General features: G+C 45.3%; 1 protein-coding gene and 1 long non-coding RNA gene across 8 annotated transcripts in view; one reads left to right on the top strand and one right to left on the bottom strand.

The window, feature by feature from the left end:
• Window positions 1–14,077, top strand: part of LOC310674865 (uncharacterized protein) — a 41,736-nt gene extending 27,659 nt beyond the window's left edge. For 2 of the 7 annotated variants that reach the window (XM_083434615.1, XM_083434613.1), the window contains 12 exons: window positions 197–343; window positions 721–1,128; window positions 1,549–1,668; window positions 3,807–5,546; window positions 6,046–6,126; window positions 7,377–7,463; window positions 8,126–8,220; window positions 8,921–9,006; window positions 9,702–9,768; window positions 10,417–10,562; window positions 12,209–12,364; window positions 13,515–14,077. In XM_083434615.1, the coding sequence (XP_083290741.1) occupies window positions 197–343; window positions 721–1,128; window positions 1,549–1,668; window positions 3,807–5,546; window positions 6,046–6,126; window positions 7,377–7,463; window positions 8,126–8,220; window positions 8,921–9,006; window positions 9,702–9,768; window positions 10,417–10,562; window positions 12,209–12,364; window positions 13,515–13,753 (3,372 nt within the window). In that variant the 3' untranslated portion in view covers window positions 13,754–14,077. The remainder of the gene's footprint in view (window positions 1–196; window positions 344–720; window positions 1,129–1,548; window positions 1,669–3,806; window positions 5,547–6,045; window positions 6,127–7,376; window positions 7,464–8,125; window positions 8,221–8,920; window positions 9,007–9,701; window positions 9,769–10,416; window positions 10,563–12,208; window positions 12,365–13,514) is intronic. The other 5 variants (XM_083434619.1, XM_083434617.1, XM_083434618.1 and 2 more) reach the window with 3 other exon arrangements.
• Window positions 1–16,645, bottom strand: part of LOC310674893 — a 457,828-nt gene that overhangs the window by 413,130 nt on the left and 28,053 nt on the right. The gene's annotated exons all lie outside the window — the stretch shown is intronic.

Raw genomic sequence — 16,645 nt, 5'->3', positions numbered from 1 at the left:
GCCATCACTGCTTTCGGAAGGGAGGAGGCGAAGCATCTCATCAGGTGGGTGGGAGCTAGACAGTTGTTCCAATTGTTTGTCATCCTGAGGCTTGGCCCTGACTGAGAGCTGTACCTAGAAGAGAAAAGAGAGGAATTCACCATGTGGCCTTTTTTCCTCCTTTCATTTCTTTCTCAGTTTTGTTCTGTCTTTTTAGATAAAGGAGCGAATGGAGGAGCTGCAAAGCATGCTGGGATGGGTGATGGTGCGCTGGAGAGCACAGAGTTCCCAGAAGGACGCTGGCAGTAAGAGTGATGGCAGGGAGACTCAGAATGGCACGCTGAACATGACCGAGCACAGCCAAGTTAGTATGCAGCCCCTGAGTGGCAATACTAGAGCTAAACTTGAAAAATAGCTTGGCCTGCACTGTGTATTTATTGTGGAATAGCTATGCTTTGTTCACTCACTTTTTATGGGGCATCTGCACAAAGTTATAAACAACCCCCCCCCCCTTTCATGATTTCTCTCTTTAGCTTCCTTCCTCCACCACTCCCACCCCAAGCTTAGAAATCTGTCTTATTTCAAACTTGGTGGAATACCTACACAATTTCCCCATGTGTATACTATCTATCTTGTTGTGGTCTTTAGGTGGGGGAGATGCCATTTTAACAGGAAATCCTAGAATTAACAAAGAAGCTCTCGCTGCAATTTCATTCTTCATTGTATTACCTTACTCCACAGATTAAAGTAGTTCCTGAATCAGGTGTGGGTGAAGCAAATGGTATCCTTAACTCCAGTGTTTCTGAGAGGCCTCCACTCACCCTCGGCTCCCTCCCAAATGGTTCAGCAGCACAGCAAGAGAGTGAATCGGTCTCCACTGCAGTGCTATCTACCCTGGATGTTCTTCCAGGGCACAGGAAGAGTTTGGAAGAATTGGAAAACCACTTGCCCTCTGAGATGGACGTCCCAAAGGAGACTCTGATCCTAGAACCCTTGGAGACCCCTGTGCTGCTGGTGCCCCAGCCAGGCCCTGGCAGTCTGGGTGGCACAGTGAACTTGATACTGAGCATTGGGAAGAAAGCAGGGAGAGAAGCCACAGGAAGCCAGGTTGGAGCACCACCATCAATGGGACCGGAAACCTTGCACAAGGTAAGTTGCCCTTTACTTTAGGTATCGATAGAGCTGTTTGCTATCTCCAGAACATCAAATAAGTGCCTCTGTGGCAAAGGGAGGCAGTGTTCTCATGATGCAAAGTATTGCCAAGTGTTCAGGCAGGACAGAAGTGGGGTGTCAAGTGAGGGAGTGCCAATCTTAATGGCTAAGGCTTGCAAGTGGTGAACTTCTAACTTCCCAGTGAGCATTAAGATGTTAATGGACACTCTGAATCAGGGAGACTAGCAGCTCTGTTGCTTTTTTGCTTCTCGTTTAAGCCACTGCCAGGCGTGCAGTTCTAGAGCTTCCTCTTCATGGGTCAGGCACTGATTTTGCCCTTTTCTTCCTGGCTTTTGCAGGTCATCCTTGCTATTCCTTCACTTTTTTTTTTTGTCTCTCTCTTTCCTAAAAATCCAGCTCTCTGAAACTAAATCCTCAGCCTGTAAAGCTTTCTGGAAACGTTGCCAGGGGCTTTTAGGAAGTACTTTGGGTAGTTTAAAGAGAAAGAAAAGGCCACCCCGCCAGCATGCAGAAGAGGTAACATGGAGCAGTGGGGGGACGATGAAGCATGTCAGACTGAGAGTGGTTGCATGGTGCAAGGAAACCTTGACTAACCCATCCAATAGCCTCCTTCAAAAGGCAGCTCTGAAATTAGGAGAGGGAAACGCTCCAGATGTGACTTGGCTATCATCCTTGACCATTGGTCTGGCTAGCCGGCTTGGGACTTAGGAAGTTGGAGTCTCAACAGCTTTGTTCCCTTCTCCTATATCACTTAAATGGCATCTCCAAAATGTTAAGAGGTCACACAGATGCTGTGTTTCTCCTTTCCAAGGCTATGGTGAATAAGTTAAATATGCATTCTGTGTTTGCACCTGTACTCCTGAGGAGATGCCCCCTTAGGAGAAACACCTTCAAATATTTTGTGACTTCTCCTGGTTAAAGCACAGGGTTGCCATGTGCAGCACAAAATGTGGATTCTGTACCTTTTAAGAGAATTTCAGCTGGCACAACTTGTCATGTCATATTATTGCCAGGAATCCCCCCTTCTGTAATATTCTTAGAGGCACAGGACCATCCACACAAACAAACAAACAAACAAACAAACAAACAAGAGCTTAAATGTGCAGCCAGCACAGTGGAATATGGAGATGTCTTCCTCAGCACAATAATTCATATCCCACAGCAGAAGAGCCACCGGATTTGCTAGAGGAAACAGGAAGCGAGCCTGAAGTGTACTGCCTATTGATACGGGCTAAAGGCAGGCCAAACTAGTTTGCTGTGAGGAAATGACCCACATGACAAGACACACTCACTTTGGGTTGTCCCGTGAACAAGAATTCAGAGTCTTGTGGTGATTTGGGGATGAGATGAACTGAGAAGAGGAATACACCTATTTGCTAGCAAGCAGGTCTTCATAATCACTCACACATTAGCAATTGTGGTTAAAAGGGCACGGTGAGAAGATAATTAGGCATTGAAGTAGATGGGTAGCTGCTACAATTGAAAGGCTGAGGCATGCTGTCCAAAACTAGTTTCTGGCGAGGTGCCTGAGCATAGAAGCTACAGTAGCTCCAACAACTTGTGAACTGGAGAGGAGGATTTCAGGGCTGTAAAGTGTATTCATTTAGAAAGTCAGCTGCCAATCATGAAGGGAAAGGAACATCAGCCTCTACGGTGTACAGTAATAATTCCTGAATTAAACTTCTAGACATCTCCTGCAGCTGTTGCAGGAAGGGGATTCCTGTTATACTGAGAGCTGATTCATGTGCACAGAATACCCCTGGTACATCAAGGAGCTCATACAAACTTAAAGCCTTATACTTTATAGAGCCAGATCTTATAGAGGCCTTATACAGTCAGATCACTAATCTTTCTATTTCAGGATTGTCTGCTCTGAAAGGCAGTGGCTATTCCAGATTTCAGACTGGAGTTTTCTCAGATTTTTCTGAAGAGGCTGCAAAAGGAACCCAGAATCTTCTACATGCATTCTGCAAGCATGCATTCTATCTATTGGCTGAGTCCCAGCCTAAGGGTTTATTTAAGCCCAGTTCTCTTCCTGTTGTGATAGCTTTCTATGCAGACGAAGGGTTTCTTTGTTTTTTACAAGGAGCATTCATACATGCAATCTGCACCACATGCAATCTCAAACCATACAATGTAAGATTCTTAATGCACATTTCATTTGGCCCTGAGCTGGCCTCAACTGTAGCACAGCCCATAGCTGCTATCATGGTACCCACCCCCCAATCATGCTGGGCTCTTCAGTTTCTACTGCAATATTTCATACTGAGTTTTGTAGCCTCTTTTCAGGCTGCATCATCTATCATGAAGTAGAGTGGGGTGCATCTAGCATCCTTGCAAGTTGGCAGTGTGCCCCTTCTGGAAAGCCCAGCAGAGTTGGGTTGTCTCCAGTAGTAAGCTTGGAACCATGGTAAGCCAGAAGTTTTGTTGCCACTCCCTAGGATTGAACTAAAGTGATCCTAACATCCTGGAACCCGTACCTTAGTGTCTGCTACGATTAATGAACATGCATGCATGTATACTCGGTGAGTTGAAAGGAGCATGTCTAGTGCATGTCAGTTTGCTGCTGTGGCATCCAAAATAGGTAGGTTTAGGCTCCAGTGACCTTGTGCAATTTGAAGAGTGCTCCTCATTGGGTCTTCCTCTTTCCGCAGGTGAGCACCTATTTGCACGTGAAGGAGAAAGAGGGAGACAGAGATGCAGGCATGGTTTGTGGAAGCTCTACTATGCTGCGGCCTGCTAAGCAAACGCCTCCCGGAGCTCACTCTTCCCCATTTCCCAGTCCTGGGTGGGGCACCTCAGCCTTCCACACCTTGCCCAAGATCAGCTCCAGCTGCTTCTTAAGGAGCCTGAAGAGAAAAGGCAGAGTGGAGGCAGAAGATGCCCAGCTACTCACCTTGCAAGGGATCATGGGGACCGAACCAAGCGACCTGCAGGCAGGGCAAGGGGAGAGGAGCAGCACTAGTAGCACCTGGCCCCCAAAGGGTAACAGGAGGGCACAGGCCTTGCAGGCAGAGTGCCCAGTACCCTGCAGAGAGTTGACAGACTATGTGAAGAACCCATTGGCACGGGCTATTGACGCTGAATGTGACTCGGTTAGGGAAGTATCTGGATGTCATGTGTTCCCAAGAGAGAGCAGAGGTCTCAACAGCCCCCGGATGAACAACACATGCCAGCATCTTTCTCTCGGTTCTGTCCTGAGCCTGGAGCTCCCCAAGGACCCCACAGTCCTAAGGAATATCCATGAAACCATCAGAGTAGCAAGAGAGGGAGCAGCAGGAAGGAAGGGAATAAGCCAGGCCTGCCAGGGAGCTCAGAGCAGCCCAGCTGGGGCAAAAGTGCAGGAAGTTGGTAGTAGCCTGCAAAAGAGGGTGCTCGGAGGGCAGCCAGTCATGCACCAGAGGCCTGAAGATGCTCGTGACAAGCTTCCCCAGGGTAAGGGAGGAACATGGTTTGAAGAGGTGAGCATCAACCCAAGCTACAGCAGGCAGAAGGCCTGCTTCGTTGCTCTTTGTGGAGAAGACAGGCAGAGTCCGAATAGCCAGAGCAGTCCCAGTGACGACTTCCTGGATTTCAAGCAGAACCGGCTATCCCGCATTAGTGTCCTGCACGAGCAGATAGGTATAGAGTGGGACAGACTAGCTACCTCACTGGGTACAACTGGCAGCTCCAAGGAGGCACAGGTAAAGGGTCCGGCTGACCACAAAGCCAGAGAAGCACCTCGGGTGAAGCTGAAGCCCTCACCTGCTAAGCACACGAGCAGCTCCGATGCAGTTTCCAGCATAGCCAGAGCTAAGAACCCTGCTGTGAATGGGCAAGCAGAGAAGGGAAGCTGTGTGAGAACCTCACCCTCGTTCCTCCACCTGGGGGTCAAATCTCCTGCTAAGCTGTCTGTATTTGAATGTGAACTAGGCACCCCAACACCCTCAGGGCTGGACCCTCTTGTCCCGGCTCCTGGAGGAAGCACGACTAAAGGGCCAAAGTTGCTGGAGGCTTGTCACCCTGCCCACGAGTTGTTTGAAGAGGAGGAAGAGGAGCTGCAGGCCATATGGAGCAATGTGGAGAAGCACAAGAAAAGCTCAGGAATCCACAGCAGCCCTGCTGGAAAGGTGGATAAGATGCAAAGTCCAGACAGCTCTGGTGCAAGACTCCTCCTGGCAGCGGCAGACAATTTGTTGGTGGCTAAGTTCAAGCTCCCCACCTCTGCCCAGCTGCTTCAGAGGTCTGAAGGAGAAAGAGGGACTAGTTGTGATAGTCCGAGTCGGTGCCGGGCACCCATGCCTTCTGGCCAGGAGCCATCAGAAGGGGCAGTAGCTGCAGCTGTGAGGTCACTGCAGAGTACCTGCCCAGGGGCCCAGCAGAAGCTTCAGGCGGAGGGCAGAAGTACTGGCAAGGTCAGAACCATTGGCTTCTATGAGGCAGGGGTGGGGATTGTATGCCTGGAAACCAGGTGTTTACTGTTCTTTTCCTCAAGTCCCTGGATACTGCTGGCATTGATCTGCAATGTGTACTTAAGCAGTTTCTCATTGCACAATTATTAAAATGTGTATTTTTTTCCTATCAGGAACCAGCAACTCCGTATATGTGGAGTATTTTCTTTTAAAGGAGATACAGATCTCCTAGCTAATGAAATGCTTACCATTGAGAAGTTTACATCAGTACTGTTCCTGATTTGACTGGGGGGGAGGGGAGAGAGAGAGGGAGAGATCCCCACACACTTTCCTAGCATGAGCCACACAATGTATGTCTTTTCGATGAATCAGTGACTGCTCAAAGCACACTTCTTCCTTTTTTGCTCTGTTTTGGGGAATGTGGTGTTAAAATGCCTTCGTATTTGAAACACTGCTGCTTTCGTTGTGGTTGCTTCATTCATTGTTTCCTGCTTCTTTCTAGAATCTTCCCAGTAAACTAGAGCTTCAGATGATGGAAGGAGCTTTGGAGAGGAAGCATCTGTTGCAGGCAGGAGGCAAGAAGGTACTGTCAGAGCTGCGTGGCATTATGTGCAGGGGGGGGGTGAATATGGATGCCAGTGACTTGCCACCAAGAAACAACTTCATTGATGTTCCAGTAACACTTCAACAGAGCCTAGCCCTGTACAGCAGAGCTTTCCAAACTTTTCATGTTGATGACACAATTTTTAGACATGCATCGTTTTGTGACACAGTAATTCAGTTTTACCAGCAAGCCAGAGGTTGAAACAACCCCTTTCCAGCCCCAGGAGCAGCGCAGGGAGCATTCGCGTGACACATCTACACACTGCAGATGACACACTAACATGTCACAACACACAATTTGGAAAGCTCTGACTTATATCAACACACACAGAAACACTTCTGAGTGAGGTGGTTCAGGCATAACAGCAAACCAATATTTGATCCTGATTTGCAGGGGAAGCATAAATAACAGTTTGCCGTGTGACAAACTAGCTATGGTTTGATCCAAGCCAGGATCTGCACAAGGCTTGGTGGCTGAACTCATGAAACCGAGGCTCCTTGCTGCTTATTCACATAATACCAAGCCATGGTTATGTGTAAACCCAGGGGTGGGAAAACCTCCAGTCTGTAGGCCTACGAGGCTGTTTCATGAAGCCATGCCCACCTGCTCGACACCTGAAGTCAGGTGTGGAGCAGGTAAAGGCAAAGTTTGGATGAAAGGCAGCTAGTTGCCACTTTGCAGATTTTGTCTGCACAATTTGATTTCAAACCACACAGAGAAATACAGGACACTTGATGCTATTGTGTCATCAAGTGATTGACAGGTGGATAGCCCCACCCATTGGGCAAATGTCGCCTGTGATGGGGTGTGGATATAAGGATCTGGATCACTGGCCTGGCTTAAACCAGCACAGTGTGGGTGGTGCAGAAGTCAAAGGGCCTTTCCAAATGACAAAAAACTTGTGGATTTTATTCTTATACTGTACTGCCAACTGTAGCTGCTGCAGACAGGAGGTGGAAACATAAGGTCCAGAGTAAGCTGACCATATATCTGAAGGTGATGTTCACTTTTCCTTTGCACTAATGTTCATGTTTTGAAGAGCTAGAAGGGGCTCTCAGGCAATGGTTGCCTGTCTTTGCCTCCAGGGGAAGGGAAGGGCCTTGCTCTGGAGGCAAGCACAGGCAGATAGAGACTTCATGCACATGAAACCGTGTGAACAGGTCACCCTATGAACCAACCTTAACTCTTCACCTACTTCAGATCTGATCTTTTCATTTCTCTTCTCCTAGGCAAATTGTCGTTCCTGGAATACATTCCACACAGTACTGATGAGACAAACTTTGTGTTTCTACCAGGACAAGAAAGACACCCTCAAGGTAATGGTAGGCAGTGAGATGCCCAGAAACAAATGGAGATAAGAAATGGGTATGAGTAACGCCTGTGTCACATTTTCACATACCTCCATCCAGTGCTTTTTTTCTTAAAAAATTGTTTAGGGGCACGATTTTCCTACTCATAATGAAATACAGCCCCTCAATCAGGCCAAACTTAGATTCACAAAATGTTTAGGGGTATGCGTACCCCTGCGTCTCCCCAGGGGGAAAAAGCACTGCCTCCAGCATTTTCATATCCTGTATAGTCCTTCCCCTACTGACATCTCCTGTGAATGTTTGGCGTGCATGGATTGTCAAGCATCTACACTTTGCCGATTGCATTTATTTTTGTCTAAACCTCCAGTGCCTTCTCTGCCAAAATAGAACTTGAAATTCTTGTAAAGACTAACTTCATCTAAAACTAAAATAAAGACCGTCCACAAATCACAGTAAAACCAAGTCTAGTCATAAGTGGCAAACCTCAAAACCGTCGAGCAGCGTTGGCAGAAGAAAAGCTCAACAAATTTAAAAGCTCAGTGTACCATCAGAGGCTGTCCCAAGTAACAATTGCCCACCCAAGAGAAGAGTGAAGTATCTAGTAGGAGCCCACTTCAGAGTGGCTTTCTGATTCCAGGGACTTTTATCATTTGCCTTCCTTTGCACAGCAGAGTTCTGTAGTGGCCTTGCCACTGAACCTCCGTGGAGCCGTTTGCACCCTAGAAACAGAGTATATCAAAAAGAACAACTGTTTCACACTACAGTGAGTAACCTCTGTTTCTTTTCCTTCACAAGATAATATATGCAGCGTACATTAAGCTCTATGAAGGGGTAATAAATGCTAAATAATAATACTATTACAGGTTTTAAAAAGAAAATAAAGGTAACTCAGAACCGTAATACCTCAGGGACTGCATCTTCCCTTAAGAATTGGTCTGGATCCTGCAATCATCATCTGAGGCACTTCTTTGTGTGCCCTCTTCATGAATAAGCCTTTTCTGTGGTGACTCCCCATTTGTGGGATACTCTCCCCAGGGAGGTTTGCCTGGAGCCTTCATTACAAATCTTTAGGTGCTGAGTGAAAACATTCTTCTCCCAGGCCTTTGACTACCGGTAATTAATCAATCTGTGGCCTTTTAAACTGGTGGGAGTATTGTTTCGTATTTGTTGTTATGTATGTTTGTGTTTTTATATTATAAGTGACCCAATGATCCTCAGATGAAGGACAGTAAGATAGATAGATCAATTGATCAATCTGGGAAAGAAAGACTTGAACATGCTGGGGTTCCATTGTGGGGACATGGATGAAATGCCAGCCCCTGAACAGCATAAATGGTGATTATAGAAATCTTTGTGGAGGGTGCCTGTTTCTAGCTCCTGGATTGCTAGGTATTTGAGGCTGGTCTGGTTGTTGTATCTGTATCCCATCAAATTCCTTCAACTGATTTCCTTGCATACCCCAGGTTGAAGGATGGCTCCAAGTACCTCCTTAGAGCTCCTACTGAGCCACTCATGCAGGAGTGGATTACCAAATTGCAGCAGAACTCAGGTAAGACTGAAGTAATTATAAGGAAGAGACCATGGGGGCATTGGAGGTCTAAGGGAAGGAGATATGGTTACCACTCAGGAACAAGAGGTAATTTGAGGCCTCCTGCAGACTACTTTGGTGGTCTACATGACCAAGAAGCCCACTTGGGCACTCTCTGTTTTCCCTCAAGAAGTTCACTGTCGAGAAAAGCAGCAATGCCATGTCATGTTTTTGGTAACTAGTTTTATATTTGTGCCAGACTTTATATCTCCCACATTTCCCACTGTAATTGAGTCAGACCTGAGTTCAGAAGGGGGATTCATCTTTGACATACAGAAGGCCCATAGAGTGCTGGGACTTGCACGTGGGAGGCTGGAGCTCAGATTGCAGTTTAGCTACAAGGTTTTCTGCAAAACAGTTGGCTCCTGGGCTCCATTCCTTTTGTGTAAAGAAGAAAATAATAGTCTGTCCCGTAGGTTCTATGGGCCACTGTACACATTGCATTTTTTAGGTGTACACCCCAGAAACAAGTGGGCATGTGGCAAAACAAATGAATGATATGTAGCTTTTAAAAGTCTGCTTATCAGAGAGACTACAACTCCTTATTGCAAGGCAGCAAGTATGTGGAACAGACCTATGCCTCAGCTTTGTTTGGGTGAACAACACTCTTGATTTTCAAAAGCCATCTCTCAGTGTTTGTTTTTCTGTCCTCAAAGGCTTACCTGAAGTGGACTTTTTCCAGTCAGCTTCCCAGACTGCTCAAGAGACGACCTCTGCTGTAAGGTAACTACTATAAGCAAAGCTTGATCCAGCTGTATTTGCTGGGGGCAGGGGCTAGCTTTTTAAAAAGTTCTTCTTATAACATTTGTCCTAATGAGGACTCCTGTCCAGGGACAACTAGATCTTCTCATAAATCATACGGTGCTATTTTGTCAAACTCAGCATATTAAACAAAAAAACAGGTTTTGGGATTTGTATGCATTCAAACCAAAATTCATATTTTGGAATGCAAATTGGTATGTGTTCCTCTTTTTCTTCTCTCTCCCTTTTTAAGGGCAGCTTAAGATTTAGAAGTGCATGTAGGACAATTTGAGCTGAGGCCATTAGTTATCCTGTTTAGGAGTGATCCCATTTGCCCCTTGGTGTTCTGCTCTAATTTCTGCCTTTATTAGTGATAGCAACTTCCTTGTGCTCCCCACCCGCCAATATGTTCACATCCCATTATTGTGCAATCTGCTGAATTTTCTCAGCTGTGTAGAAACCACTGGTGCATCAAATGTCCCATTTAGATACTCTAAACCCAGGCTGTGATTATGGTGGCTTGTATTACCTTTGCTACAACTAAATTTTACTCTAGCTTGGCATAGCCCTGTGCAACTGGGTATGTGAGACCATTTCTCTATTTTCTGCTGCTTCCATTTTCCCCCCTAGCCATGGAGTTCCTCACTTCCTTGGCCCTCATCAGTCTCTCACAGCCAAGAGCCAAGAGGCCATACTCTTACCCAGATCAAGTGTCAGGCTGCAGCTGCCTTACGAAAATCAAGATGACCTATTGGATTCAGCAGAATCACGGACAGGTTTGTGTGTGGGCTGTTCACAGTTTCCTGAGGGTTCTCTTTAAAGCAGGGATAGGGGACCTGTGGCCTTCCAGACTGAGCAGTCTCATATGATTCTGCAACCAATTCGGGAGGGGGTTTCACTTACCTGAAGGATGTGGTTTGTGGATTAGAGCAACTCTTGGGTCCATTGCTGTCCATGGGGGCAAATGTAGCCTTGTGGTGCAGAATTATTTCTATCAGCTTCAGCTATCCATGTCGTGACATAAATAATCTAGCTTTGGTGGTCTGTGGCCTCATAACCTCCCAAGTGCATTCCTTACATGCATTATATATGAGGCTGCCTTTCTAGATGGTCCAGAAACTGCAAGTGGTGCAGAATTCAGCAGCCATACTGCCAATAGGATCAGACAATCTGTGGTTTTTTAAAAATAATATTTATTAAACATTTAGAAGTTACACAAAAAGAAAAAAGAAAGAAAAAAGAAAAAAAGAAGGAGAATACAAAATTACATAATAAAAAAGCAAAAACAAAAGCACAATACATCAAAACGCAAAAAAACCAAAAACAATTAAAAACACCTCCAATCTTTATCCTTATATTTCATTAACTTATTTCCTCGACCTCCTCACACCTCCCATTCTTGTATTCCAGTTATTAATTAAGTCAGCAAATCCTTTCCGTCTTTCAGTGCTTTCTATCATTTAGTTATCTTAGTTTATTTTAACCTTATATTACCATCAAAATCTTAAAATTTATTTATACTTAATTCCTTATCATATTTCTACTAAAGTCATGTAATTTCACTCCACCATTTCCTAACAAGGATCAGACAATCTGAATGCATTACAGTAGGTCTTACTCCATGCACTGGCTTCTGATACATTTCTGGGCCTAATTCAAAGCGTTGGTTTTAACTTATAAATCCTTATGTAGCTTGGACCCCAATACTTCATGGTACCCTTTTCTCCATATGAGCCTGCTCAGTCAGTTTAAGATACTCTTTGGAGACCCTCCTCATAGTGCCCCGTTGGCAGAACTTGGATGGTGGCAACAAGAGAGAGGGCCTTCTCAGTGGTGCCCCCCCCCCCTTGTGTAATGCTCTTCCAAACGAAACTTGCCTAGTGACTATGTTAAGATATTTACAGTATGAGGCACAGACTTTTATCTTCTGTCAGGTCTTTGATATTCTCCTTGTTGTTCTTTCTTTATTTAGATTTCTTACCAGTCCTTCACTATGGAGTCCCAGGCAGGTTACAACAATTATTAAAAAACAATATTACAAACAGTAAAAACAGCTGACCATCAAGAGCATAGAGTAGGCCCTAAAATACATTTTTTAGGTTTCAAAGGCCATGGCAAAGAAGAGCAGCACCTCATTGTTGCTACTGGAATATTTCTAGCTGTTGATGTTGGTTCTGCTTAAGACAGTCAGGGGGAGAGGGCTCCTTGATTTTATTGTGACCCCTTGTGATTTTAATGACTGTGCTGCATTTTTAAATGTGTAAATTATTGTTGCTGATTTTTTTTGTCCATTATTTTAAATCATCTTGAGACTTTGGTATAATGTGGTAAGTTCAGTTAAATAAATAATAATAATAGTAAGGAATCCTTGGAGGTCTGCCTCTGTGTCACATCCTTAATTTCTTCCTTTCTCACCTCTTAGAAGACAGCCAGAAATCTGCTGCCATTTTTACCACAGATCACAGTCTGAGGCAGTGCTCTCCTACAGCATCTACAAGGTCGCAGGAACCTTACATTTTTGAGGAAGAGGACTATGGGCTAGTGGCAAACAAGAGGCGATCATATTCCTTTACCTCAGGTACATACTGTATGACCTTGAAGAAGAATGGGTTACTAACTGGGGTTGAGGCTACCTCTACCCCTCTGCCTGTTTGTACAGGGAAATCTGAGTTTGTTCATTTGCTCATGTTCTGCATTTGCTCAGTTTGGCCCTTTGCCAACTGACTTCTGTTCAAATGCAGCTGAAATCTCTCTGACTAAATCCAGTCTGTTGTGTACCCAGCATGATATCATTATGCTATTTTCAGTGCTTGGCTGCATTCATTCAAAGCACGGTTATTCTCAAAGGAACAAGTTCATTGCTTAATGTCGCCATTAGGTGTCAGCAACACACTTTTGACTCAATGGCACATGTCTGAAGTTGAAGCTTGTTACCTTTGTAGGCTGTGCAGACACTACATATGTATAGCATATCCCTTGTTCCTCGCCCCCGCTCCCGCAAACTGAAAGTAGTCGCATTTTAAAAGAAGAAGAAACAGCAATATTACAATTTTCTGGAGGGCCTGAATCGCATAAAATGCAGACCCTCAGAAACAATAAAGTATGCAAGCAACGGCCAGAAAGTAAACAAAGATGGTGTGTGCTTAATCTTACAGGCCTTGGAATTGTACATCCTGGGAGTTACAACAGGAATGGCCCTTTTCTCTTGTCCCCACTTTGTGGGGGGGACAGACACCACAAAGAAAGGCCTCTCCCACAGCATGTAGAAAATGGGACAGTTTTGTATGGACAATACAGTCTTCGTCCCAAGCCATTTAGGGCTTGAACGATAATGACCAGAACTGTGCATTGTACCTAAATATGTTGTGGGTGGAGGTAGGCCTTCCTTGGTGAGGAGAAAGCATATTTTGAACATACTCAGAGACAAGGTGGTCTGGTAGTAGTAGTAGTAGTAGTAGTAGTAGTAGTAGTAGTAGTACATCACATGTTCCATGGCTGAGCCTTGGCACCAGAAAAGGTCCTGGGGCAGAGGCATAATACGCCTCAGTTCAAACACTGCCCTGAATTCTCTTCTCCTCTCTTTACTTAAGAGATGGGATGAATGTGAATCTCTGGAGTAAAACAACTGTGTGTACCACAGACTGTTAACCAGCCTCTGGCACGTTCTGCTGCTTGTTTTCAGTTCATGGTGCTGCTGTGCAACCTTTCCGCTCCATTCTTTTTTTCAGCTACGTACCAGAAGATCACACCTTTGTCAGTGTCCAAGGAACCCTTGGGCCTTGGCAGCAGCTACTCAGTCACTCTGTACATTGGAGAGCAGGTACCGACTCCTCCCAGGCCTCGCTGCCATTCCTTCATCGCCTCTCCTGGTGGCGCCCGAGAAACCTTGGGCGAGAGGAGCCAAGGCGCCTCGCCTCGCCAGAAGAACAAATCTGTCTTCAGAAAGTTCTTTGGGAAGAAAGACTGAGATGCCAGCTCATTCTCCTCAGCCCAGGAGTGGGATTTGTGGCTGCATGCAAGCGCTTGAACCTTCCCAGGACTGGGCCCAATGGCTACCAGGACACACTGTTATGCTGCACCATTGCTTGAACTTTGCTCTCTTATCCCAAGGAGGTCGGGTGAGAGAGGTGGGACTGGTAGGCTCTGCACAGTGAAACAATCCCTTATTCCTCAGCCCCCTATGCCATTTAACTCAACCCTGATAGGGGCAGCAACCCCAGGGAATAGCAGCTGAAAGGGTCAAAGGTCTTCAGGGAGAAAGAAAATTAAAGTTAAAAACCACCCCACCTCATTCATACTGTTGCAGGGTAGTATATTCCAACTACCATGGGCTTTTTCTCTACAAGCACAGAGCACAGCCTTTGTTTGACATACAAGCTACTATAGGAAATCAGGTAATACATTCCCAGGCACATACATATTAATACTGTATTTGTATTCAAGGCAGGGGTTTGTGGAAGACTCATGTTGCTTCTCTTCCTTCCTAACAAATGTTTGCATGGCTCATGATGGGATCAAAAAAGGAAGTGCTTTCTCAGTACCAATTATCCTGACTATGTTATTTACGCAGGCATATAGGGTTGCCTTTTGTTTTTTTAACTTGACCTGGTGCCTTCACAGATATTAGCAGGGGATAATGTGTAATCTCCTGATTTCTGCAGGTCAATCTGCTGTAAAATGCACATGTCAACACACACACACACACACACACGGAGGCCAGGCCAAGGATTATTCTGGATAGTCAGCAAACCTGAGTCAGTCCTAAAGTCTGCAGCAGAGTCCAGAGCGGAGGAATTATTTCTTGGGCAAATTGAACATTTTCATAGAACATTTTCATAGAATCATAGAGTTGGAAGAGACCACAAGGGTCATCGAGTCCAACCCCCTGCCAAGCAGGAAACACCATCAGAGCACTCCTGACATATGGTTGTCAAGCCTCTGCTTAAAGACCTCCAAAGAAGGAGACTCCACCACACTCCTTGGCAGCAAATTCCACTGTCGAACAGCTCTTACTGTCAGGAAGTTCTTCCTAATGTTTAGGTGGAATCTTCTTTCTTGTAGTTTGTATCCATTGCTCCGTGTCCGCTTCTCTGGAGCAGCAGAAAACAACCTTTCTCCCTCCTCTATGTGACATCCTTTTATATATTTGAACATGGCTATCATATCACCCCTTAACCTCCTCTTCTCCAGGCTAAACATGCCCAGCTCCCTTAGCCGATCCTCATAAGGCATTGTTTCCAGGCCTTTGACCATTTTGGTTGCCCTCCTCTGTACACGTTCTAGTTTGTCAGTGTCCTTCTTGAACTGTGGTGCCCAGAACTGGACACAGTACTCCATTCACAGTACTCCATGGTGATCACAGCATTCCTTTCTAGGTGCTCACAGATTGTTTGCTTAATGATCTGCTCCAGAATCTTCCCTGGTATTGATGTTAGACTGACTGGGCGGTAATTATTTGGGTCCTCTCTTTTCCCCTTTTTGAAAATAGGGACAACATTTGCCCTCCTCCAGTCTGCCGGGACTTCGCCTGTTCTCCAGGAATTCTCAAAGATGACTGCCAGTGGTTCTGAGATCACATCTGCCAGTTCTTTTAATACTCTTGGATGCAGTTCATCTGGCCCTGGAGACTTGAATACATCTAAACTAGCCAAGTATTCTTGTACTATCTCCTTAGTTATTCTGGGCTGTGTTTCCACTGCTGAATCATTACCTCCAAATTCTTCAGGTCGGGCATTGTTTTCTTTATCGGAGAAGACTGAGGCAAAGAAGGCATTGAGGAGTTCAGCCCTTTCTGTGTCCCCTGTTTGCATTTCACCATCTTCTCCTCTGAGTGACCCCACTGTTTCTTTGTTCTTCCTTTTGCTACGAACATACCCATAAAAGCCTTTTTTGTTGCTTTTAACCTCTCTAGCAAGCCTGAGTTCATTCTGTGCTTTAGCTTTTCTGACTTTGTGTCTACACGTGCTGGCTATTTGTTTGAATTCCTCTTTGGTGGTTTCCCCCCTTTTCCATTTTTTGTACACATCCTTTTTTAATCTTAACTCAGTTAAAAGTTCTTTAGATAGCCACCCTGGCTTCTTTAGGCACCTTCCATGTTTCCATCTCATTGGTATTGCCTGAAGTTGTGCTTTTACTATCTCCCTCTTAACAAACTCCCAGCCATCATGAACTCCCTTTCCTTTTAGTATTACTGTCCATGGGATCTCACCCAGCACTTCCCTAAGTTTTATGAAGTCGGCTTTCTTAAAGTCAAGAAATTGAGTCCTAGTATGCTTGGCTGCTCCTTTCCGTTGTATAGTAAACTTCAGAAGAGCATGATCACTTGCGCCTAATGATCCTTCCACTTCTACCCCATTAACCAGGTCATCGACATTGGTTAGGACCAGATCTAAAATGGCTGTTCCTCTTGTTGCTTCTCCCACTTTCTGGACAATGAAGTTGTCTGCAAGGCCAGTGAGGAATCTGTTTGACCTTATGCTCTTGGCTGAGTTTGACATCCAACAAATATCTGGGTAATTGAAGTCCCCCATTACTACTATCTCCCTTCCTTTTGCATGCTTGGCCATCTGTTCCAGGAAGGCATCATCTATGTCCTCCGTTTGGCTTGGGGATCTATAGTAAACTCCCACAACGAGGTCACTGTTATTCTTCTCTCCCTTAATTTTGACCCAAATGCTCTCGCTTTGGCTTTGAGGTTCTAAATCTCGGATCTCTTCACAGGTATACACATCCCTGACATATAACGCCACTCCTCCTCCTTTCTTGTCTGGTCTGTTTCTCTGAAATAGATTGTATCCCTCCATTTTTACATTCCAATCGTGGGACTTATCCCACCATGTTTCAGTGATGCCTATTATGT

The sequence above is a fragment of the Podarcis tiliguerta genome (genome assembly GCF_965153285.1).
Source record: "Podarcis tiliguerta genome assembly, chromosome: 3".
In the NCBI taxonomy this organism is placed as follows: domain Eukaryota; kingdom Metazoa; phylum Chordata; class Lepidosauria; order Squamata; family Lacertidae; genus Podarcis; species Podarcis tiliguerta.
The sequence above is the reverse complement of the archived record's forward strand: the minus strand, read 5'-3'. Positions and strand labels throughout refer to the sequence as shown.